Genomic DNA, 26,744 nt, shown 5'->3' on the forward strand with positions numbered 1-26,744 from the left:
GTGATGTAGTGAATAAAATAAATTTCACGAAACTTGCCACAATATTCGAGTAAAGATGACATTTTAGAGCGTTTTCTTATACCTACATTAGTAAATATAAATTTTAGCTAAATATAATCGTGAAGATACAATAGCTAAACAATAACGAAGTCAATTTATTGTTCATCTGATTGACAATGTGTCAGTCAAAAACGTACTTACTCATTTCAAGTGGCGATATCGTTTAATAAAGAGGTTGATAAATGATAAGTGATAATTGTTTATGAAAATCAAAAATACTATTTGAAATCATCCTATAAGTGGTTTGACGTCATCCGCACTTTTTGTCCGACCCCTGATTATGAATAATCATTCAGTTCGGAAACTCCATTCGCACATCTAGACTGTGGAATGACCTGTCGACTGCGGTATTTCTCGACCGACCTTCAAAAAAAAGAGCGTACTCCCATCTTAAAAGTCGGCACAGCACTTGCAGTAGTTGCAGACAGTAATTGCTTACCAACAGGCGAATCGTCTGCTTGTGTGTCTTCTATATCATAAACAATCATTCTACTTAATATATAAATTATTTATTAGGCACATGTTTTATTAATTTTGAATTAAATGCGAAGTAGTACGTAATAAAATATATCAAGAATTATATTTTATCTCATAGCAATAGTACTTAATCAACCATAATAAAAACCAGTTAATGATTAAATTAACGAGAGATAACCTTCGATGGTGATTGACTAATGTTCAGATGAAGTAATTAAAGAGCAGACATTTTAACTGGCCTTTATTAATTCAATTAACAAGTAAATTGAGTGTAAAATGGAAGCGATTAAACAATGATATATGTTGATAAATACCCACCAGCGTGTGTTGATTATTTTTTGGACGCAACTCAAATACCTATCATAAAAAAATTAAAAGTAAATCTGTATTTCTGTCTGTTACCTCTTTTAAACGGTGTGGAGATTGCAGACAAATTCACGGGGAAAGTTAGTAAGGTATATTATAAGTTAACCTGTTTTGAAATCGGCGGCCTAAGTTTTTAATATGATCAAATGTATTAAATCTAACGTCAATTTGTGTTGTCCAATCAATTTACCAACATACGAGTATGATAAGATTGATAAGACATAGGGCACTTTATAAGATATTGAGCTGCACAGAAATCAAATGCATGTGTATCAGTATTAGGCTCGTTGCAATGATATTGGATTGAATTAGATTTAAATCAAATTGATTGTGGTGAGGTCCATTAATCCAAAGTGAAATTAAATTGTTTTTTACCGTTGTTTGTTTTTGTTCTCTTCTCGATTATTTTAAAATTACCCACATTAACCAATATGAAACATTGTTCCATCTCAAATATGATTTTGTAAAGTACAAAATAATAGCTTGTTTACACTACTGAATGCGGCATGCAATCCGGTGTCAAGTTATGGAAAATTATGTGAAAATATGACAGAAGCAACTGTTTTTAGGGTTCCGTACCCAAAGGGTAAAAACGGGACCCTATTACTAAGACTCCGCTGTCCGTCCGTCCGTCCGTCCGTCCGTCCGTCCGTCCGTCCGTCCGTCCGTCCGTCCGTCCGTCCGTCCGTCCGTCCGTCTGTCCTTCCGTCCGTCTGTCACCAGGCTGTATCTCACGAACCGTGAACAGTTGAAATTTTCACAGATGATATATTTCTGTTGCCGCTATAACAACAAATACTAAAAACAGAATAAAATAAAGATTTAAGTGGGGCTCCCATACAACAACGTGATTTTTGACCGAAGTTAAGCAACGTCGGGCGGGGTCAGTACTTGGATGGGTGACCGTTTTTAGGGTTCCGTACCCAAAGGGTAAATAAAAAACGGGACCCTATTACTAAGACTTCGCTGTCCGTCCGTCCGTCCGTCTGTCACCAGGCTGTATCTCACGAACCGTGATAGCTAGACAGTTGAAATTTTCACAGATGATGTATTTCTGTTGCCGCTATAACAACAAATACTAAAAACAGAATAAAATAAAGATTTAAGTGGGGCTCCCATACAACAAACGTGATTTTTGACCGAAGTTAAGCAACGTCGGGCGGGGTCAGTACTTGGATGGGTGACCGTTTTGCTCTATTTTTTGTTGATGGTGCGGAACCCTCCGTGCGCGAGTCCGACTCGCACTTGGCCGGTTTTTTTTGCTTGTTTTGCTCTATTTTTTGTTGATGGTGCGGAACCCTCCGTGCGCGAGTCCGACTCGCACTTGGCCGGTTTTTTTTCCAATGACCAAATTATATAAGTACTATAAAGTATATAATACCTATGACGTAACTTCACCAAAAAGCAAGATTTTGATGACGAAAGATCAATATTATAAGTTAATTTATTAATTGGAGATAATCTTACACTATCGAAATCTAAGTAGCATACATAATGAATTAGGCGACAGTACAACATACATTATTAACTTTTCGTCCTTATTTCCTTTTTTAATTTATTAAGAAACTTAAGAACAATTATTTTTGCTACTTATATACTTTCAGCACAACCGAGGTTTTTAACTGTAACTAGGTAGTTAACTGTAACTTACACACGAAAGGTTAAAGTAAATACAAAATATATACCTAACATATACCTACTTTTGTCAGTATTCGAACTTGCTTCGTAGGCAGTGTGACTGCACACACTACTTACCAAGCAGGCCAAAGTAGTAGTCACTTAAAACGATGACGTATTTTGCTGGCAACATTATCTCATTTATCTCAAATAACAACATCCTTGGACAGTCAGCAGCAGAAGTTGCTAAGCGGGCGAGGTGTTCAAAATTACCTTGACACGCTCTTATTCTCTTGACAATAAAGAAGCGTCAAGATCATTTTGAACACCTGGGCCGCTTAGCAACTTCTGCTGCTGACTGGACAAGCCTTAAGCAATAGGTTTTACTTAGTATTCAAGATGACTAGCGCTGGCATTAAGTTCAAGGTTGTTAGCCAAAAACTTTAAATATATTTGTTTACTTTGAGTTAGGGGCAAGGTAGTGCATTGGCCAAGGTCTAGTAAGTTCTTTAAAAAACTTAGTTAACTTTTTATTTATGTGCCTAACATTCTTAAACGGATTCGCGGAAGGCTTTAAGGATAATGTTCTCTGCGTTTATAAAAATCACGAGGAAAATACATATGTAGACAATACAAGAAAATAGGTATATTAAGTATAAGTAGGTAGTATTATTTTCACTATGAAGTACTTGCCCGTAGGAAATAGTATCGAACGATAATTTGTTTATTGCATTGAAAATTTATAGCGTACCTATGTAGTACAAAAAAAAACAGACAGTAGTAATCTAAAACAATAAACAATTACTTTTTCAAAATTCTATCAGGTACTATAATTCTATTAAGTATTTAAAATACGAGAGTGGCATCTGTCTATTTCATTTTTGCGACTAAACTACTAACTATTAAAAAGTACTACCTATTTAATTAAATTTAGCACGCAGAAATCTTAAACCTTGACTTATATCTTTTTCCTGAAGTGCGGGAGGAGAAAAACACGGATTAAATTACACCCGAGCAAAGCCGTAGGCAAAGGTAGTTCATATTTCTAAACAAGGCCCAATTCACTAGTTTATTTTTACATTTTCTAAAAAACTTCTATCAGCCCTCTATCCAACAGTACTCCCAAGGGAACGCACAAAATACCAACTTATCAAACTCCTTAAAAGTGGCGCTGCGCGTCAAGGCAAACTTCAATATGTACGTACAAACTTTAGTTCCAAATTTCGCCACGCGCAAGCATAAAGTTTGTATCTTAGTTTTCGCAAAACACTTACTTACGGGAACTTCGTACCCTTGTGAAATTTTGATATCCAATGCGAGTCCCGCGGGTTCCCTGTGTTATGATAATGTTTTTATTAAATATATATGATATGAGGCTTTTTTCTACTTTCAAAACTTAAGCAAAAGTTTTGTGAGTTACCTAATAATAACTGTCAAAATGCTGTGGCCACTGATGATAATGATGATTTACCTAATTAAATAAGTTTAAATGTTTGTGGCAGTCGACATGTAGGAAAATAGTTTATTAGTGTCCCGACTTTATATTGAATCCATATAAAGAGACCCGTTTTCAATGGTGTTGAAAAGTTATTAGAGTTTTATAAACACAATACTTTCTTGTTTTTTTTTGTGTGTGAAAATCCGAAAGCCAGAATAAAATAGACGCTAGAAACAGTAGAAACGGTCCGGAAATAAAAATTCTCGGGTTTTCCTGAATTCCAAAGCAACCTGGAACCGTAAAATAGTGTTTGTTCCATTGCATGTTTGTTTTAAAGCTTCCTTTACCTCCTGAAGTGTGTAAACAACTTCCAATCTTTTCCCGGCCCGCAGGTCGATTCTAATATAATAGTACATTATTGTCGAGGTTCGGAAGTAGCTACTTGCAGGCTGAGGATTCGTTTTAAACGGACGACCTTGGGAGTCCGTTTAATTGAATCCGAAGCCAGCAAGTAGCCTTCCAGCCGAGTCATATATAGTGCTTTTCTCAAAAATGGTGCAAGAAATAGAAATATTTTACAGAACTTACAGAAGCAACGTTCTAATTTTCCATTAATTTTCACAGAAATAAATACAACCATTAAAAAAATTAGCTTGCCGCCTTTTTAAAAAAAAGAAGTGTATTTTTCTGCTGAAAATACGCCAACCTATATTTGGTCAACCAGATCTTGACAGTAGAAAAAGGCGGCAAATTTGAAAAATGTAGGCGCGAAGGGATATCGTCCCATAGAAAATTTGAATTTCGCGCCTTTTTTTACTGACAAGATTTGGTTGACCAGCTATATTTGAGACACCTAAATAGTCGCGGTACCAACATTAAACCTGTAACAGACTATCGCACCGCACCGCGACCTTGGAGCGTCGCACCCATAAGTGAGAGCGAGAAAGAGATATCTGTTTCTCGCTCTCACTTATGGGTGCGACGCTCCAAGGTCGCGGTGCGGTGCGATAGTCTGTTATAGGCTTTATAATAATAAGTGCGGATCATCTGTTTGGCTGTTTAAGGGACCTATGCCTTCATTTGATATGGCCATTTGAAGTTTTAAAAAGTTTGGAACTCGTTAAATAATGGAATTTGTATGCGACATTGCAGTCCCGAAATCGAGACTGCAATGTTTTTAACTTTTTAATTTTTTGAATGACCATAAACTACGCACTTCGCGACCTATTTTTTAACCGGCAACGTCGACTTTGCCGTCCATTTTTGAGAAAAAATATGTTACGGTTTTGATACCTTGACGATTGTCCTTGTGATTGACGCGCATGTCAAGCACGGCTCAGTTCATTTCTCGTGCACCAATCAGACTAAGCTATTTACAAGGTCGTATCAAAATATGCTTTAAACCGTAACAAATTATTAAATTCGAATCGGGCTATATACTTTTCCGGCCAGGAAGTAACATTTTTCTGTCCGTGAGTGGTAAATATTGCTGGCCGTTGTATCATAGAAAACATTCCAATCTATTTCAATTTGTCTATTCTATACATACTTACATCGTATTTTATATTATTTTGTACAAGTGTTTGTATATTTACATTACTATAACAATTTTCTACAAAGTTATAAGAAGGTCTGCCGTTTACTAGCTTACTTACTAAACAGATAACCCTTACTTCTATATTAATAAGGTTCTATTTGGAATGATGTAACCATATTAATAATTTCACTAGCCTCGTCCGGAACTCCGGATTCTGCAAATATTTCTATTCCTACTATTTCTCAAAAATACACCTTGAATTTATATCAATAAAGTCGATATTTCAAGAACATTTGAGGAGGATTTATGACGTTTTAGAAACTTCTACATTACTTTACCTTTTTTTGTAACCGTTAATTAAGTGCTCTGAAACGTTTTGTGGTTTCTCGTGTTCCGAAATGAATGAGTTTTTAATTTTTAAAAACAGCGTGCACGTAAAAAATAGCCAAGTTTGGAAGAACAGTAGGGGTTTTGATGGTAAGTATTAATATTGGAAAATGGGTATAATTAAGGTTTTTTTACCCTTCGAACGCATCGCCTATCGTGAACCTTGTCATAATGCATGAAGGTTGATATTGGCCTGCAGCGAGCGTCAGTTTGACGTCTTTGGCAGTGGAAGGGTTAAATAAAGTTGATCTTACCTGCTACTGGAGATAGCTTCCGCATCACACACCATCTGGATTTCCACTGAAACAAAATAAATTAATATAAATATGTAATATGTTTTGGTGTCCATTAAGCTCAGCAGTAGTGTTATAATTAATGTCCTAGGTTCGATATCGGGTGTGGGTATTTATTTGTGTAAAGAAAAGAGCATTTCAAAGTTTGTGTTGTGTCCCAGAATAAATAAAAGTACCTACTACGTAGTTGTGCCAAATTTTGTTTTGTTTAAACAATAAATAAACATTATTATTATTTTTTGTATCTCCTTTTTTGGGATCACAGGCCTATAAATCCCGGTCTTTTGATAGGCTTGCGTGGGGATATAGATCCAACACGTAGAGGCCTCTTGGAGAGATTTGATGTCATGTAGAACGCCTGCTGGAACCCGTTCACAGGTGCAACAATAGACACTCATGAACCGGTCGCAGCAGGCATTGGGACTATTGTAGAAAAAGTTAACAGTATATCGGTCTATGGATTGAAGTTTGGGTGGACAATGATACTGGGCTATTGTAAAGAAGTCCGGACACCTGCCATAACAATGCTAACACACCTTATCGAGGCAGGTGGTGACTCGCCGCTGACTAGATGGGCCCCTGAAACTGTCGTCGTAAAGACGACCAGGGGCAACATCGGTGTGAGCGGCTCAGGGGTGTCGAGAGGTGTACACCGCTTTCTACCCAGTGGCTGTAAACAGCCACTGTGCCAACTCGCGCTTACGCAAATTTCACTTCCACCCCTGGAGCATACAGCTTTAACGACTCCTCTCTGGACGGCCAATGAAGGCAAGCCAGAGCCGAGAGTCCTGCGGGTCCCCTTGGGGTCCACTCCGACCGACGAAGACACGCCGGAGACGGAGACCCTGACCGACTCTCTGGAGCACTCGAGTCCGTGGGATCGTTACTCCCCAACAGCTCGCCACAAACTGCCCGTTATTATTTTATTATTATAGGACACTTTTACACAAATTGACACAAACAAGCCTCACAGTTGTTTGGTGATACCCCTGGACCCTCTGGTATTGCAGGAGTCCATAGGCTGTGGTAACGGCTGCGGACATTATGCCTGTTTGTCACCGTATTGAAAAAAAAAACAGTGACCCATAGCCACAATTTTACAAATAGCCTAAACCAGAGTCATGTCACATATTATGATGTGATTCAAAATAAAACATTAATGTCGCCAAAAGTGTATGTTGCAATATATTTAGCAATTTCTAACCATCTGTTACTGACTCCACATTAAAATGCGTAGTTGCTGACTGTACCAAGTAAAAGTACACAATTGTTATCATATTTTATTAATACCCGCTCTCTCTGAACATACTTTTACTTTTCATCTCATATTCCTAAGTTGCCTCCATTCTTGCTTTCATTGGCATTGGTTTTTACTTCCCATTCTAAAATGCATTCACAACTATAGTTCTTAAAGTCCAAATTCGCTTTAAAAGTGTGAAATTGACTTTGCACTGTAGGGAAATTTCTGATTTTTAAGCAATGGTAAATAGTCCATAAGGGCTGCTTTGAGATTGTTATGAACTCTGGACAAGTGAGTCGCTAAAGTGCCTAAAAAGATCTTAATCACGTAGGAATAAGGTTCATGTTACGATACACATAGTTATCTCATTCATTTATGGTACAGTCGTCATCAGATTTATCGAAGCGGTCAAGGTGCTCACAAATATCTGAACACACCTCTATTGTCAAGCAAGGCGTTAGAGTGCGTGTTCAGATTTCAGATATTTTTGAGCGGCTCAAAAACATCTGAACACGCACGCTGCTGTACCGATATAAGTATCTGATGGCGACTGTAGGTACTACAAAGATATAATGGGCTACAAAGATATAAGACATTTTGTATTGAGCAGGACACAGGACATACCGCGACAAAAATCCTTACCTGCTTCCTGCCTCTCTATTGCTCTTGAATATTCGTAGTAGAGATAGAGAGGCATTTTTTTTAATTAATAATGGGCTTACTCATGGCCACAGACTAGCCGAGGCGAAGACGTGGCCTACGATGGAGCGAGTCTGCCCAGAAGGTGCCTATTCACCCTTGATAACTAAATAACTAAATTTCGTTGTCTGCCTCTTTCTATTCGTTCCTATAGTCACAAATGGACACGTCATACATCAAAAATCATTTACGTTTATATGTGTGCACGGCACGTCTGTACACGCGTCATTGTGTATGTGTGGGTAAGTCGCTTTACTAAGAGCAGTGAGAGCACGCCAGAAGTTCGCCAGATTCATATCACGGGGCGAGCACGGGGCGAGGTAATGCGAGTCGGGGCGGGGCGATGCGTGGCCGTTCTGTATGATAATACTATTACGTATTCTGTGCTATAGTTGCATGTCAATCCAAGAATAACTCATCAGATACCTCTTTTTTATTACAGGAAGGGAGCTCCAAAAACGCTGGAAAAACCTACGAACCTGCCTCGAAAGGGAAATGTCTTTTCAGAAGAAAGAATACAGAGACATATTAGACGGCAGAGAAATGAAACGCAGAAAGAGATACGAATACTTCAACAGAATGCTTTTCCTGCTAAACAAAGAACAAAAGAAAGAAATGGAAAAAATTATGGCTGTAACCTCTTCAATTCTTCATAGTGACACAACTGACCATGTAAATAATCAGAGTGAAGTCAACAATGATTTAAATGAAATCAAAACTGAATGTCCTAGTGAATATGATGATGATGATAATATTATGGTCATAGAGCCTGAGGAAGAACGGAAAGCAGAAAACCCGTTTCAAAACACTGAGATTGTTGAAGGTGTCAGTTTGAATTCTTTGAATTGCGAGGAAGATAAACTATTTTTGCTGTCGCTGTTGAAAACTTTTGGAAAATTCGACGATAGACAGAGATTTGAGGCTAAGATTCAGATTTTGCAGACGCTAAAGAAGATACAATTTCCTGATGATGCAGAAATGAATTGATTGCATAGGTATCTTTGAAATCAATTAGTCTAGCCATGGCGCATATGTGAATGTTCCAACTTGAGTGCCTTTTTCTAGTGACTGAAATGAAATGGTTGGCCAAACTATACATTTAACATTGGTTATTGTCTGATGGAAATGTCAGAATAGATGAGAGATATACCTAGATATCTTTCAAGTAATGTCTTTTAAGTAGTTGTTGTACAATAATTTCACTATAAACATTCATTTATAAACATTGAGTTGCTCAAAACCGTCTCATAACATTTAAATAAATTCGATATGTTTAATTAAGTATAGGTATGTATGTACATACAGTAAACAGAGAAATATTTCATGTAAATGTAACATATAACTTAACTGTTTGTAAATTGATACCAATATTTTTTTTAAATAACATAAATACGTGCTCAATCTGAACTCCAAAATAATCATACCGTAAAAAACCGTTACAAAAATATCTCGATTGAAATATTCCCGACCTTTTTATTGGATTGCATAAATGTCGATGCGATATCAATGAAATATTTTAATGCTGTCATGTATGTTTTGTTGTCCGCTATGAAGCCGGGGTTTAATTAAAATATTACATAGATGTAGAATTTTAATGGAATAGTCTCCATTAATTTAGTCTTTACTAAGCGGACTTTGATTTGATATTCCATTTAATTCGTTTCTATAACGAACTTAACGTAACGCTACTTCAGTTACATAATGTAGGCTACATGTCTAAAAAACCTTCAATGAGGTTTTTAAAGTGTTTCAAACTTTTTTGCTTTTTTATGTGACATGAGGCGAAGAAGCAGACGAATCGCTTGACGGTAAGCAATAGGTTACCACCTCCTATGGACACCCGCAACACCAGAGGGGTTATTAGTATGTTTCCGACCTTTAAGATGAGAGTACGCTATTTTATTGAAGGTTTAGAGGTCGTAACAGGCCGGTAATACCGCGGGCGGCCATTCATTCCATAGTTCATCTAAGCATAAATTGTTATTATCGTTACGTCCGTGTTATTATTATGCCACGGTGGTGTTATCTAAGTGACATAATGACATTGGCTGCAATGCAATCCTTATTCGTTCCGGTTGCGATAATAACAAATTATGTACAGTCATTAGTTATCTGCTACGAACAGGTAGGTAGGAATCGACAGACAGAGAAGATCTGATCATAAACATTTTATAAATTTAAAATTGTTCATTTTGAACACTGGAAATTAAATTACATACCTATGACTGTGGAATATGACTGTATTTAGAATTGTGAACTGAATTACGCATAAATAAATAAATGATACAAACTTTTAGTTAGTTAATAATGACATATATATTTTAATTTAGTAAACTTCAATACGAATAACTCTTCTTGAATTTTTATATCCTCGTCCTAATTCGCGTGAGCGCATACTGCGCTTTCCATCTGCATATCGAGGTAATTCTGAATCGGAAGCTATATTTCCGACGTTTCGCTCGGTTGTACGGTGCACGGAACCGAAATTCGGCGCCGTGATTATTTTGTTGTTAGTATAGGCCGGTACAGACGGACTGCAACTCTTGGGAACTGCACGTTGCAATTGGCGTCCAGATCCCATACAAATTGCAGCCACCCGGCTGTATCGGTCCTATGACGTAGTTATGTACCAACGTGCGTTTTATAAATATTATCTTGCACAATGATGTGGGAAACAGGATACAAAAAAAGTGGCCAAGTGCGAGTCGGACTCGCCCATGAAGGGTTCCGTATTTAGGCGATTTATGACGTATTAAAAAAAAACTACTTACTAGATCTCGTTCAAACCAATTTTCGGTGGAAGTTTACATGGTAATGTACATCATATATTTTTTTTAGTTTTATCATTCTGTTATTTTAGAAGTTACAGGGGGGGGACACACATTTTACCACTTTGGAAGTGTCTCTCGCGCAAACTATTCAGTTTAGAAAAAAATGATATTAGAAACCTCAATATCATTTTTGAAGACCTATCTATAGATACCCCACACGTATGGGTTTGATGAAAAAAAAAAATTTTGAGTTTCAGTTCTAAGTATGGGGAACCCCAAAAATTTATTGTTTTTTTTTCTATTTTTGTGTGAAAATCTTAATGCGGTTCACAGAATACATCTACTTACCAAGTTTCAACAGTATAGTTCTTATAGTTTCGGAGAAAAGTGACTGTGACATACAGACGGACAGACGGACAGACAGACAGACAGACAGACAGACATGACGAATCTATAAGGGTTCCGTTTTTTGCCATTTGGCTACGGAACCCTAAAAAAGCGCATCAAAATCCGTTGCGTATTTTTAATGATCTAAGCATACATAGGGACAGAGAGACAGCGGGAAGCGACTTTGTTTTATAGTGGTTACCTGGCACAACGAAGCGGGAACAATACAAAGGTACATGGCATTCTCATCCAATTCTTATTATCTGCCTATAAATGAAAAAGTTGGATTTTTTGAATGTTCCTTAATCACGCAAAAAAAGTTTGGATGAATTTTGGCACACATTTACATGGTGCATATCAGAAAAACTTTGGATAGATTTAATCCCATAATTTTGCCCCATAAAGGATGAAATAAGAGTTCAAACTTGAACGTATTAAAGTTTAATAAGGCTTTAAAATAAGATTGTGTCATATATGTTTTCAGGCTGAATAACGTTATAATGTCTCTTAATAACATGAGGAAGGCTACAGAATTAGAAAAACAGTGGTCTGTTTTCAAAGCCAGGTAATATTTGGAAGTTTACAGTATAAATTCCCGAGATACGTGTGTCAAATTCCCAAATTCCCCTGTAATCGGAACTCCGTCCGGAAAACGTCCCATCAAAGGATAGTGCACATGAGTGTGCCTTTGAAACCTTAGCAGTCATTAAGATCTTTGATGCCCACATGGTCCACATTTGAGTAGCATTTTAAAGTTTATTTTATTACATAGACATAAGATCCACAAAGGTTAGTTATTGGCTAACCATATCTGAACCATCGGTAACACAGGTGATAAGTCGTAAGCCTCTATTACCAAGACATACTATTCATAAAACTAGTGGTATCCAGACAAGACAATTTTTCGCCAATCTGATGAAATTCTCCGATCGAATCAGCAGGTGCGGACACATAAATGCCAATTTTGTCTAGTAAGTATCTATGGAATGCAAATTTCCTGATCAAATCGACTGATTTGATCAGTCCCGTCTGGATACCACTTTTGTATACTAGCCTCAATTAGCTAACTTATATTTTATCCCTTTCTTACAATTCTATTTATTAAGTGTAACTCACGTCAAATCATGGGATTAGTTATCAAGCGGACCCCAGGCTCCCATGAGCCGTGGCAAAATGCCGGGATAACGCGAGGAAGAAGAAGAAGTGTAACTAACAGCAACACTTGAAAGTTCACGATTTATGAGTTAGTACGGATGATGTTTTTCGTCCAAACTTACTAAACTTCATTGCGACTGAAATTCAGTCTTCAAAACGATATAGTGCATGTTCCTGAGTTTGACAATTATTTATCATACATTTTTCCCCCTTTTTTTGCCAGCTCCACCTTTTATAAACGTCAAAATGAAGGGTTAAAATACCACACCCTTCTACAAGGTATTTCCATTTCACTAATGACTCATGAATTTGGTTCCTAATAGTATTATAATTTCCAGCTAATCTAGATTTGTTATCATAATATCGTGACTAGCTTCCTAATAATCGTATGTTTATAGTTAGTAGGTGTCTTGTGTGATTATAGTTTTGTAGGAGCTACCTTATCTATTGCTTATCTTTTTAATTGTTTCTCATTCGATTGCATTAGTTATTGGTTACCTCATTTTATCAAATTTGCCTTTGATAGGCAAATGCTTAGTGAAAAGACCTCATTTTGTCAACTTTGCCTTTGATAGGCAAATGCTTAGTGAAAAGATTTTTGTGTAACTGACACAGAAACAACTGTCTAATCATATCTAATTCGTAATATAAGATTATAGTGATGGAGTTGAACGTTCCAATCGCGACAAAAATGGGGTTGGCAACTGTCAAAGGTTTGCATATAGATGGCGCCATTATAGCTTGTCCCTTTTTCTATGAGATTTGGCTTAAACGGCTGGCAGGGCATTAAAAAACATAAATTTGACACAATTCTAGGGATTGACAGGACAAGCTATGATGGCGCCATCTGCGAATACTTCGACCGGCCAATCCCATTCGGCAACAGTACATTACAATAGTGTTTACATAATTTTAGGTCACCTTGCTAGCTATATAAGCTGCCCGCTATTTCTAAATGTTCGAGAAACGGTCACGTATCGCTACCGTAGCACGCCAATAATCAAGATAACTGTCAATTCCATGATAACTTGATAAGCTATCGTGACAGTGATAACGTCAACGAGTCCTACGACATATCTTTAAATCCAGTTATCGATAGGTAAGCTTGTTCATGGGCGTTTTTTTTTTGTTGTCCCCTACACTTTTTTTTCGAATTTGGGATTTTTGATGTTATTTCTACTCAGAATCACGAGCTCTTTCTATCCTAATAGGAGAAAAAAAGTGTCCTAAGGTTTTTATTTCCATTCGGTCACCATTTTTCATAGACTTTGTATGGCGGTCGTGAAATGGAAAGATCGAAAAATGTATGTATCTTTTTTTCTCCTATTAGGATAGAAAGAGCTCGTGATTCTATTCTGAGTAGAAATAACATAAAAAAATCCCAAATTTGAAAAAAAAAGTGTAGGGGACAACAAAAAAAAACGCCCTCATTCGTTTATATGACTGCTATGTTCTCTGTGACCTGTTTTAGGAACTTCGGGCTCAGCACGGTTCCATTTTTATCCACTATCACTAAGCCCGTCACTTTCGCACTTACATACTTGTTAGAACGTGACAGGCATGGTGATAAATGATAAAAATGCGACCGTGCTACTAGGGTTGTTCTGCATAGTTAGCTTACTTAATGATCAAAATATCAAGCTATGATTTTGTTACGTTTATCAACGCACGTTACAGGAAATCCGAGTAAGATTTTTATATCCCCATTGATAGGTAGGTACCTAATCATTCATTTTGTGTTTTGAGACATACCTACGAGGTTAGTATGAAAACAGATTTTTGAAGTGAAAACTTCTTTAGCGGCGCTGTGCACTTTTTGAGGTGGGGAAAAAATGTTAAACTCGAGACAGCGTAAGACGATCGCGTGACCGTAAGACGGTCCCGTGACCGTAAGACGGACACGTGACCTGATCGAAAAACTGTTATATGTAATGTCATTGAGTTTTTCTTTATTGATTTAAATGCCATCTAGTGAGTTTCGCTCTAACTGGTATTAATATAACTCGAGTACTAACAGTGATGTGCTTAGGGGTTTCAAGTAATTAACGCTAACGCTAGATGGCGTTAACCTCAATTATACATAGTGCATTTTGCACTAGTCATTGAGTTTTCACTTCTGCCGGCACTCCCTGAGTGCAACCCGGTGTTTTTTTCTTTTTGTCAGTAGGTAGGTTAGTCCCAAATGGAGGTGCAAGTAGTTCCGTCCGCCATCATCGTGTTCATCATCAGTGACATCGATATCGATGGATCCATATTAGGTAGGTATCTACTCAAAAATTGATTGATAATCTATTTATTCAATCCAGAATAGGCATAAGATAATACATAGGTAGTTAGTAGTTACTTAGGTATACACCTAAGCTCGAAAAAGACAACGCTTCTTTCGGCAGTCGGGTTTAAATTCAACCGTAAGCAGCAAATCGCAAAAAAAGCGGCCAAGTGCGAGTCGGACTCGCCCATGAAGGGTTCCGTATTTAGGGGATTTATGACGTATTAAAAAAAACTACTTACTAGATCTCGTTCAAACCAATTTTCGGTGGAAGTTTGCATGGTAATGTACATCATATATTTTTTTTAGTTTTATCATTCTCTTATTTTAGAAGTTACAGGGGGACACACACACACATTTTACCACTTTGGGAGTGTCTCTCGCGCAAACTATTCAATTTAGAAAAAAAATATAGAAACCTCAATATCATTTTCGAAGATCTATCCATATGGATACCCCACACGTATGCGTTTGATGAAAAAAAAATTCTTGGGGACCCCAAAACTTATTGTTTTTTTTTTCTACTTTTGTGTGAAAATCTTAATGCGGTTCATAGAATACATCTACTTACCAAGTTTCAACAGTATAGTTCTTATAGTTTCGGAAAAAAGTGGCTGTGACATACGGACGTACGGACAGACAGACAGACAGACAGACATGACGAATCCATAAGGGTTCCGTTTTTTGCCATTTGGCTACGGAACCCTAAAAATGGTGCCAAGATTATGCAATATAGGTAAGTACTACCTACATTGAACACCACGAACACCTATAGTTTAGTAGCGAAGTCATGCGGTTAAATATCACATAATAACATACGTACCAGTAGCTTAGTAGGTAAGTACAGGTAGCAACATGCAAGAATGGCAGGAAACTTTGGTGTTAACCACACGCAGAAGCGTCAACACTACTGTATCATTAGAATATTATACTATGATTCTTAAAGCAAGACAAAATAAAATTGAACTTTAACGTACCATTGATAAGGTTAAGAGTCGTTTGTGAAATGTAACAGTAGGTATGGTATCGTGCATGTTAGTGTTTAATTTCCAGTACCCATTGTACTGGTTTTACTATAGTTTGATAATGTCTGTTAGGTTAGGTTATGGCTTATTGCTTCCTGATTTTAACTGTTATGAGAGAATAGAGACAATCATAATTAAAATATAGGTACTTAAATTAAATATTTTATAAAATGCATTTTAGCCCCTTGCTTAATTTAACCTTATAACCAGAGCGGACTTTGAAACTAATCCATGATTTAAGTAAGGTCAATATGGGTAAGACCGTTTTTAGGGTTCCGTACCCAAAGGGTAAAAACGGGACCCTATTACTAAGACTCCGCTGTCCGTCCATCCGTCCGTCCGTCCGCCCGTCCGTCCGTCCGTCCGTCCGTCCGTCCGTCTGTCACCAGGCTGTATCTCACGAACCGTGATAGCTAGACAGTTGAAATTTTCACAGATGATGTATTTCTGTTGCCGCTATAACAACAAATATTAAAAACAGAATAAAATAAAGATTTAAGTGGGGCTCCCATACAACAAACGTGATTTTTGACCGAAGTTAAGCAACGTCGGGCGGGGTCAGTACTGCTTGTTTTGCTCTATTTTTTGTTAATGGTGCGGAACCCTCCGTGCGCGAGTCCGACTCGCACTTGGCCGGTTTTTAATATCTTCCGTCGCTTCTAACTCTTGCGTTTTTGACAAAAGTAGAATATAATAGAATAGAAATAATTTTATTCGTGAACACAAACACAAAATAGAAACAGATGTAACAGATATAACAGAGATATAACAAGAGATAACAAGAGATATAACAGAGAATAAAAGGATAAAGTGCCACGAAATGGTCTCATCTCAGCATGTTGCTGGCGACTTCCAGCGCTGATCTTCCGATGAGACCATCCGGTGAAACAATCACGACAGGTAACATGAATACAAAACAAAACAAAATTACGTATAATACAAATACCAGAGTTCTTGCCTTATGACGATCCACACAACCGTTTTTTTTTTCATGCCGATCTTCTTCACATTTGACTGACCTTAAGCCTTATTGCCTTTTAGTGGGAGCTAGGTACTTACCTAAAATACTTATTTATAGCGGTATGACTCTATAGCATAGACCTCTGAGACGATTTTCTGTGACGAAATGAAAATGATAACGACAACGCCAGTTACCTTATAAAATGTCAAACCTCTTGTCTGGTCACGTATGCTAGCGGTCACACGATATTGCGCGTTATGTAACATACCTACATTCTTAAGAACTGAAGGTTACACACGGCGACTTTTCGCAGCGATTCAGTCGTGAGTTTCGTGAACGCAGCACTGAATCGCGGGATATGACCCCTTCACGTATTATCAGCAACAACACCGCGATTTTTTTGCGACTACATCGCTACTGATCTCTACAAAACGTCGTAGTGTGTAATCTCACTTAGAAGGCCACAGAGATAACATATAAGAAAGAAAATCACCTTCTTCCCGTCTCTAAACTTGACGGTGCCCTCGATGATGGAGGTGGCGGGACTGGTGTCCGCCATCTTGGATTCAGGCGTCACGTCACGCGCCGGCGCGCGCGCATGGCTATTAGCACATCACTGGCACTTCACTGGCACTAGGTCTGAAACAAGACGAAATGATTAGGGTAGTGAATACAAAGTAACGAAGACCGAAAATAAATTAGTTGGACAGTTGGACAAGCATGGGAATCAGATATTTGATAGCCCCAAAAATGTTGTCATTCAGACTACTAAAAGGCGGCATCGTCAAACAGCGGTCTTGACATCACTACGAGAACCGGCAACACTGGGAGCAGCATTATGACGTCTGTCATCTAGAGATCGGTTTTTGCGCGTGATCGGCGTCGCGTATTACCTAAGTCCAAAACTCTGATTATTATTGTGATTCCCTAATAAATATTGTTTAAAATGGTGCTCTGGTGTTTTTACCCTTACAGCTTCAGAAGTGCGATAATGGATTCCCGCCTACTACGATATAATTTGTCGAAATTGACATTACGAAATTTACCGCGCGTAGTCCTTCCTTGTTTCATTGTTCTGATCGTTAATCTGATTGTAATGAGTAAATGCACCAACACCACTCATGAGAGTCAGACTTAAATATACAAAGTCCAAGATTGGTGTCAAAATTATATCTAAAAGGATACTTAACCTACAAAACTAACCTGTGCCGGCTATTGGCTGCTGGCGTACCTATCGTGTCTTTGCCTTGTTTTGTGTTTGATTTCAGATACCTATTTCAGTTTATGTACATCAGTGATCATGACTGTCAAAAATAATACATATTGACAGTGTAATAAAGCTGCTGGCATGTATGTATTACAATATTCACAGCAGAAGATCACAAGACATAAGCTGACAGATACCATTAGGTACAATTGAATTTTGATAATTGGTATGAATGAAATAAATCCTTGGGATTACAGAGTAACTCAGGTAAAAGTTAACTCAGGTAAGAAGTCTGTCGATCCAACACCTAACAGTGCTCCGGGGCCATAGTGGTAAATATTCACTGCCTCACTTATATGTTGTGTTATTTTTGTAATCCATGTGTTTTCAGATACATAACATAATGTGATTAAGTATGTCTACATGACATATTAACAAAATGCTATGAACATTTTCTAAAGTTTGTGTCGTGGTAAAATTTACATTCAAGTAAAAAGCATATAAAACAAGTTTGGTAATGTAAATTTAGCCTTGATTGATGCTATATGTATGGTGGTATTATGCTTTCATGATTAACAATGAGTGCTATTTAATACTTTATCCTTTCAGTCAAAATAAAATAGATTACAAGTTTTCAAAAACACTGGAATATTGGTTACAACAACGATAAGGAGAAATTACTTGTTGTTTCACATGTGTGTGTGTGTGATATTACACATGCTTATTGCAACTGAAATAATGCTTTGTTGGTATGTTTTTGGTTTATGTAATTTCCAGAAATTTGACAGCAATGATTCTTGAATTGAACGACCATACCGTCGTTGAACGCACTAGAGTGACTATCGGGTCAGGCCTCTATAATGAACCCGGATGGACATGGCTAATATTTCAAAATTAATTGGTTATGGATGCCAGCTATATTATGTCCTAGTGCTCATAATTCATATATGGAGAAAATAGGTTGATAAGTGGCTAATCTCCGATGTCATGGAAAATGAGGTATTTATTTAGAAATAAAATGTTTGTTCATGTTGTACATGTACACTAACGGTCAGTATGTGTTACATTGACTGTGTGTGGTTAGTAAAATGCGCTTTCTGAATAAGCAAAAGGTGACATTTATTTCAAGCTGGTTAGTAGTGTCTGTGAGAAATGTAGTCACTCCATGTTTCCGGAGCCTCCGCGGACTGAATATTTTAAAAGACAGTTCATATCACATATAACCTCCTGCATCTTTGCAATTAACATTAAGCTGCAGACATACTGATAAATAAGGCAGTAAATCATTTGAGATGTTGAGAAAATTTCTGTCTGTACATATTATTGATTGGTTCTATGTATGAAAAATCTTATGAATTGTAACGACCCTTATTGGCTTACCCTATGTAAATCTGATTGAGGCTCAGTGAGCGGCCGCCAAGCCACTTTTTCCAACAAATCAATCTGTCTGTACCTTCTGCCTAAAGAAGTTCTTTGAACAACTAAATTATGGAGGGGGTAAAGACCCTACCAGAGTACAAAAAGAAAGAAATTAAGTCTTAACTAAAGGTTCGGGCGCCTGACAGAAAGCACAGAAACAGATTAAATGACCAGATACCTCGTATGAGCAAAATAGTCTTTTAATACTAGGGAGGGCTAGGAGAGAAAGGAAACAAACTTATTGCCTTATAAATTATATTGTATCGAGGAGGCGGGTTACAATTAGGTTGACAAGTTATTGGTTTTGCAGCCCCACAGAAGGTGGTATCTAAATTTGAGCTAAATAAATCTAATAAGGTTTTTGAGACACATTGAATAAAGAAGGGTCACCGACCTGTGGGTGGGCACTACATAATACCCGCGGGATGCCTTGGGCAGAGGTCCTCACGCGGCACGAGCTCCACTGCGCGGAGTCAAAGATCGTAGAGCCCGGAAAGGATGTCATCAGCGTTCCCGCAGGTGTAGGCGGTTAGAGCTGTTCCGTCATCGCCGACCCGGGCGAGCACGTGGGGTACGGAGGTTAGAAAAGCATCATGAGCTCACTCGCCGCGATCTCATAACCGGCGCATAGCGGCGGGAAAATGGAGGAGACGAAGGTTCTTTTTTTTAAATTAAAAGGATTATAAGGGTTATAAGGGCTAACACGCCCCTTATCTGGAAAAGAAAAATGGCGCGAGTCAGCTAAAGTCGAACCGGAAAATTTAAAAGGAATCGCATTTTCCGAAAGACGATTGTGGAAATTGAGGAAAAACTTACGTTAGCCCTTCATTAGGTTGCCGGGGTTTGCCGTGGCGGCATTATTTTCGCCCCTAATCCATTCCTATAACAAAGAGGAATTCCATGTGAAATCTGGCGAGACCGAATTTTCATATAAAATGGAAATACTAATAGAAATCTACATACCTGAGGGACGGAGCAAACCTCCGGAACAAAGCACTGCCGGTATTTCACCAAAATAATGGAAATTTACAATGATTTTCTCGGATCAAAATTTTATCTGTTTTCCAATGAGAAAGCTGACAGTAAAATGACAAGACGGAATTCACATCGAACCATCGATAAGAAGAAATGTTACCAGATCCGAAATAAGAATGATTTTTGCTAACCAAAATGCTAAAATTGTAATAAATTTTGAACAATTTTTGACGAATATATTATTAAATATATTATCAAATATTGTCGGATCTATTTTTCCTAAAACAAAACTACCACTTGCGAAATTTAAACGAAAAGAAGAATTTATCAAATATGAAAACGTTTGAGACAATTTTAAAGGCATTGGAATGAAAGTTACCGAATCTGTCAAAGACAACGAAACTCAAATAGTTCGCTGTCAAACGTCAAAGTGACAAGCGAATGGTTGTAAATAAAACAGGAATTGGGAATATTTTCTAATTTGGAAATAAATCTAAACAAATGTAGGCTAACTCATGGAGAACTTTATTAAATATGTGTTTAGTATGTGACGTGACTTATTGACACGTTACATTACCCCCTTTCTGTGAAAAATAAAAAATAGGAACTATTTTTTATGGAAGAAAACAAAAGCTAACTCAAAAATAACCGCTAGACTAGAACTGAACTGCAGAGCTTAGAGTTTATCAAGGAATACTTTGGGCGGAATACTAGAGTAAACTTATAAGAGTAATTATTGTAATTATAGGACATAGAAAAACTAAAGTTGAAAATCCTGTGACTAACTTTAAAACTTGCTATTATTAATGGTTCTACGGTACAAGAGGGAAAGAGTGAGAAACGACGGGCCTCAGCACCACCTATCAACAGTTCAATTCCGCTTCTACATTGATTTTAGGAGAATTGAAATTAAACAAACTTAAATTTAAGGGATGTAAAATGAAAACTAACCAATCAATTATACTCTACTCGTGCAGATGCAATGCATTAAGTTAACTAACAATTAGAGACAGTTGAGCCCCAAAGCCACTGTCTGGAATTACTAACATGCGAAAACGAGGTTACCACTAAATTTTATTATTTATGAAGAAACAAAATTTATAGTATACTAAGTTAAGGGAATTATAATACAGTTAGGCACCTCTGCCACTGTCTTATGCTAAGCTGACGTGCTGAACTATTTTAATTTAATTAGAGACTTAAGGTAATACAAAACGAGGAGATGATTAGTACAGTTAGGCACCCACGCCGCTGACTAGTTTCACTTTACATGCCAAATTAACCTACAGTTAAAGAAGAATTTGTTATTAACTAACAAAGGGGGTAGTGCAGCTAGGCACCATCGCCGCTGACTAATTTGGAAATAAAAGGGAATTTAGAGTGCAGTTAGGTACTGTCACCACTGACTATCGAAAAAGAAAGGAAATGGAATGAGTGTACTGTGACAACTCAAATAAACCAATTGTGACTGGCACACCACCACCAGCTTTCCTTACACAATGGAAGGAAATGAAATAAAATGTAATGAGTGTACTGAGACAACTCAAATAAACCAATTGTGACTGGCACACCACCACCAGCTTTCCTTACACAATGGAAGGAAATGAAATAAAATGTGATGAGTGTACTGAGACAACTCAAATAAACCAATTGTGACTGGCACACCACCACCAGCTTTCCTTACACAATGGAAGGAAATGAAATAAAATGTAATGAGTGTACTGAGACAACTCAAATAAACCAATTGTGACTGGCACACCACCACCAGCTTTCCTTACACAATGGAAGGAAATGAAATAAAATGTGATGAGTGTACTGAGACAACTCAAATAAACCAATTGTGACTGGCACACCACCACCAGCTTTCCTTACACAATGGAAGGAAATGAAATAAAATGTAATGAGTGTACTGAGACAACTCAAATAAACCAATTGTGACTGGCACACCACCACCAGCTTTCCTTACACAATGGAAGGAAAGGAACTAGCACTAAATAGTGTAGCCTTTTAAATGACCAACTTCGCTGAGGAAGTGGTGAGAGTAAAGTCCGAGTCCTTCCTCAGGGATCCAATGAGGGGAGGTAAAAGTCAAATCCGGGAAATATACTTATGCTAAATTTATACTAAACCGATCGGCCATCTAATTTTATAATTTTAATAACTACATTTTACTTGAACGAATAAATTAGGAATTTTTAGAGTTATCATGCGGCGAGATAAGCTAAATTACAACAAAAGTTAAGAGAGAAATGGAAAAGGACTTCTAAACTAGAATAGTCCCTTTTCTGAACTTAGGAACTGGTTTGCACAGTTAGACGCCTCTTACGTCACGCTTCTGGCTGCGGTAGGGAAACGTATTCTACTACCCATCCCTACATGGGGAGAAATCCTAAAAAAGTACGAGAAAAAGAAAGTCCACAACATAACCAAAGAATTTACTAAGGAGAATCTTTACGAATGAAGTAATACTGTACGTTAGGTTCTATAGTATAACCGGCTTCCAGAAAACGTCGATGTATATTGCAACCGAGAACACAAGTAGACGCACCACTATCCAACAAGCCGGAATGTTCTACCCCGTTCACATGGAAAGTCAAGAAGGGTCTAATGTCATCATCCTTTACAAACAACATAGGCGCTATCCTATGTAGGCCGGAATAAACTCTAATGAAATCTAAACACTTTTGAAGTTCTGACTTAATAACATCCGAGGAGGGTTTTAAACTGGGAATGGAATTGTTATCACGGCCGGCCGAAACACGCCTCACTTCGGAACGAAATGGTGTTCGACCGCCGTCTACTCGTTTTTTGGAGACGCTACTTTCGTCGGTTCAGTTGTGCCCGACTTACATATATCACAGGTTAGGGTGGTGACGTCCCTTTTTTTACACTTAAAGCAAATAGTGCCTCTTATTGTTTTACAATCCCTATAGTGGTGACCATTCTTTTCACATTTCAAACAGGTTAAGGGTTTAACAACGTCTATGGGATTGTATTTTCTAGTAGGCTTGTCCAAATTAGAGTTAGACGTACTTTGATGCTGTGAAGGTACAGTCATAGTATACGCATCAATTTCCTTACTAAGCCGCACAATAACATCCATATCATAAGTGGTTTTACCAACAAAGTGTACCATTAAAGACGGTAACATGTTATGTCTAAATATACCTAACAATACAGTTTCAGTTAACAGGAGGTAAGTTGAGTGCAGTTGGAAGTCGCTGCGCACTGGTGTCCGTGCTGTTGTGACCAGCATCAGGGTATCCGGAGAGTGTTATTAAATCTCCCTGAGATGGTAAAAATTGAAATTGGTCACCCGCACCACTAATGTGTCGTTCACCGGTAGTCATCGACTCCATTGAAGGATGAGAAACCCCTGGGGCAGTCTCAGGTTCTCGATCCCCATTGACCGACATCTTGAAATTAAATCAAACCGACTACGTGGATGTACAACAAGACAAAGTTCAAAGTTAAAAATCTAAAAGTTCCTCCAAAATAAATCCGAATTTAAAATTCAATTAAAGTTTCTAAGTCGAAAAATTTTTTTTAAAACCTTCACAAAAATTTAAACCACCCTGTATAACCAAAGGTCACAGTTGCCAAAATATTCTAAGTTCAAAATTTAATTTAATTTAATTACTATCAATCTCAATTTCAATCTCACCCTGTATATTCTTAAACGAGTATCACCCTGTATATAAAAAAGTTGTTGACCTGAAGTAGGTATTATACCTAGTCACTAAGTTTATTTTAATTGCAAATGATTAACTATTTTTTATATCACTGTATGTAAAACTTTAGTTTTTAAGTGGAAGATTTTTACAAAACAAGCTGTGGAACACACACAGGAATTCAAGAAAGATAAACACAGTATTAAACAATACAATAAACAATATACCACAGGTGTCTCAAACTTAAATTCAAAGGTACAATATTCTAATGAAAATTAAATTCCCGCTAAGGCAATAAGTTTGAAAAAGCAAGAAAAAGTCAAGTCCCTGTTCGCGACGACAAATATGTAACGACCCTTATTGGCTTACCCTATGTAAATCTGATTGAGGCTCAGTGAGCGGCCGCCAAGCCACTTTTTCCAACAAATCAATCTGTCTGTACCTTCTGCCTAAAGAAGTTCTTTGAACAACTAAATTATGGAGGGGGTAAAGACCCTACCAGAGTACAAAAAGAAAGAAATTAAGTCTTAACTAAAGGTTCGGGCGCCTGACAGAAAGCACAGAAACAGATTAAATGACCAGATACCTCGTATGAGCAAAATAGTCTTTTAATACTAGGGAGGGCTAGGAGAGAAAGGAAACAAACTTATTGCCTTATAAATTATATTGTATCGAGGAGGCGGGTTACAATTAGGTTGACAAGTTATTGGTTTTGCAGCCCCACAGAAGGTGGTATCTAAATTTGAGCTAAATAAATCTAATAAGGTTTTTGAGACACATTGAATAAAGAAGGGTCACCGACCTGTGGGTGGGCACTACATAATACCCGCGGGATGCCTTGGGCAGAGGTCCTCACGCGGCACGAGCTCCACTGCGCGGAGTCAAAGATCGTAGAGCCCGGAAAGGATGTCATCAGCGTTCCCGCAGGTGTAGGCGGTTAGAGCTGTTCCGTCATCGCCGACCCGGGCGAGCACGTGGGGTACGGAGGTTAGAAAAGCATCATGAGCTCACTCGCCGCGATCTCATAACCGGCGCATAGCGGCGGGAAAATGGAGGAGACGAAGGTTCTTTTTTTTAAATTAAAAGGATTATAAGGGTTATAAGGGCTAACACGCCCCTTATCTGGAAAAGAAAAATGGCGCGAGTCAGCTAAAGTCGAACCGGAAAATTTAAAAGGAATCGCATTTTCCGAAAGACGATTGTGGAAATTGAGGAAAAACTTACGTTAGCCCTTCATTAGGTTGCCGGGGTTTGCCGTGGCGGCATTATTTTCGCCCCTAATCCATTCCTATAACAAAGAGGAATTCCATGTGAAATCTGGCGAGACCGAATTTTCATATAAAATGGAAATACTAATAGAAATCTACATACCTGAGGGACGGAGCAAACCTCCGGAACAAAGCACTGCCGGTATTTCACCAAAATAATGGAAATTTACAATGATTTTCTCGGATCAAAATTTTATCTGTTTTCCAATGAGAAAGCTGACAGTAAAATGACAAGACGGAATTCACATCGAACCATCGATAAGAAGAAATGTTACCAGATCCGAAATAAGAATGATTTTTGCTAACCAAAATGCTAAAATTGTAATAAATTTTGAACAATTTTTGACGAATATATTATTAAATATATTATCAAATATTGTCGGATCTATTTTTCCTAAAACAAAACTACCACTTGCGAAATTTAAACGAAAAGAAGAATTTATCAAATATGAAAACGTTTGAGACAATTTTAAAGGCATTGGAATGAAAGTTACCGAATCTGTCAAAGACAACGAAACTCAAATAGTTCGCTGTCAAACGTCAAAGTGACAAGCGAATGGTTGTAAATAAAACAGGAATTGGGAATATTTTCTAATTTGGAAATAAATCTAAACAAATGTAGGCTAACTCATGGAGAACTTTATTAAATATGTGTTTAGTATGTGACGTGACTTATTGACACGTTACAGAATGTTTATACAAATTAATTGCATACAGCTTATAGTATGTTGTGGTTGTTGTTTTGTTCATTGGGATGTTGGTTTAAGTTTGCATTGCAAATATTTTTCACAAAATGTCATGTTATAAAATGAACCAAAGACATATATTTAAACAGACTTACCAAACTAATGAAAGTTATTGGCATGACATTGTCAAGTGTTTAAGTTATTGACAATGATAATCATTTGTGTTCTAACAGTATGTTTCAGATGCATTTCCTTATAACAAAACTTTATTGCTGGTGAAGTTTTGACTATAATTTTATAATACTTGCACCGATGAAGTATGATTACAGGTGTTTCCAAGGTTTAATCCTGTCAAAGAGATGGACATATTGAACAAGATATTTATTCAGCTGAGTATGACATTGGTAATGAAGGTTGTTGCGCATGGTAAGCAGCGTGAATACTTTCAGGAGTCAATATGGATATTGACGGTCTACATGATACATGTCTTTTACATACAAGTGCGACTGGACTCTAAACGTTCCAGTCCGATAAGTGTTTTATGGGTGAATATTAAACGAAGGTAAATAGCTTGGTTAAAGCTTTCCAAATAACTATTTTAACCCATTCACTGCTAATGAACATTGACCGAAGAATATCATGTCATGAGCTACTGTTTGAAGTTATTGACGGTTTTCGTCTGAACTTGTAGTGTGTTATGCTACTGTTTGCTTATAAAACAGTACACTTTTATTACTTCTGGGTTTCATAAATCAGAAGTTATAAATAATAATACGAGTATGTTTCACAAATTTTGTGGGTTCACTAAGTATGTATTTCATTGTTTTGAAAAGTGC

At 37.5% G+C, this 26,744-nt stretch overlaps 2 protein-coding genes and 2 long non-coding RNA genes across 4 annotated transcripts in view; 1 reads left to right on the forward strand and 3 right to left on the reverse strand.

The window, feature by feature from the left end:
• The window catches only part of LOC134653903 (uncharacterized), a 321,965-nt gene that overhangs the window by 221,766 nt on the left and 73,455 nt on the right, over positions 1–26,744 (reverse strand). The window contains exons 2-3 of the mRNA XM_063509267.1: positions 17,176–17,321; positions 6,137–6,182 (exon numbers count right to left, since the gene is read on the reverse strand). Coding sequence (XP_063365337.1) covers positions 6,137–6,182; positions 17,176–17,241 — 112 coding nt within the window. The 5' untranslated portion in view covers positions 17,242–17,321. The remainder of the gene's footprint in view (positions 1–6,136; positions 6,183–17,175; positions 17,322–26,744) is intronic.
• Positions 7,335–9,101, forward strand: LOC134654272 (uncharacterized). Its single transcript, XM_063509737.1, has 2 exons — positions 7,335–7,348; positions 8,537–9,101. Exons 1-2 carry the CDS (start codon positions 7,335–7,337, stop codon positions 9,099–9,101), a joined length of 579 nt encoding a protein of 192 aa, XP_063365807.1.
• On the reverse strand, positions 19,980–22,756 carry LOC134653881 (uncharacterized). Its single transcript, XR_010097294.1, has 2 exons — positions 20,272–22,756; positions 19,980–20,188 (listed from the first exon to the last, which is right to left on the reverse strand). It is a non-coding gene; the product is annotated as an uncharacterized LOC134653881 (long non-coding RNA).
• Positions 25,034–25,903, reverse strand: LOC134653783 (uncharacterized). The gene is made up of 2 exons (XR_010097284.1): positions 25,326–25,903; positions 25,034–25,242 (listed from the first exon to the last, which is right to left on the reverse strand). It is a non-coding gene; the product is annotated as an uncharacterized LOC134653783 (long non-coding RNA).

The sequence above is a fragment of the Cydia amplana genome, chromosome 14 (genome assembly GCF_948474715.1).
Source record: "Cydia amplana chromosome 14, ilCydAmpl1.1, whole genome shotgun sequence".
NCBI lineage: Eukaryota > Metazoa > Arthropoda > Insecta > Lepidoptera > Tortricidae > Cydia > Cydia amplana.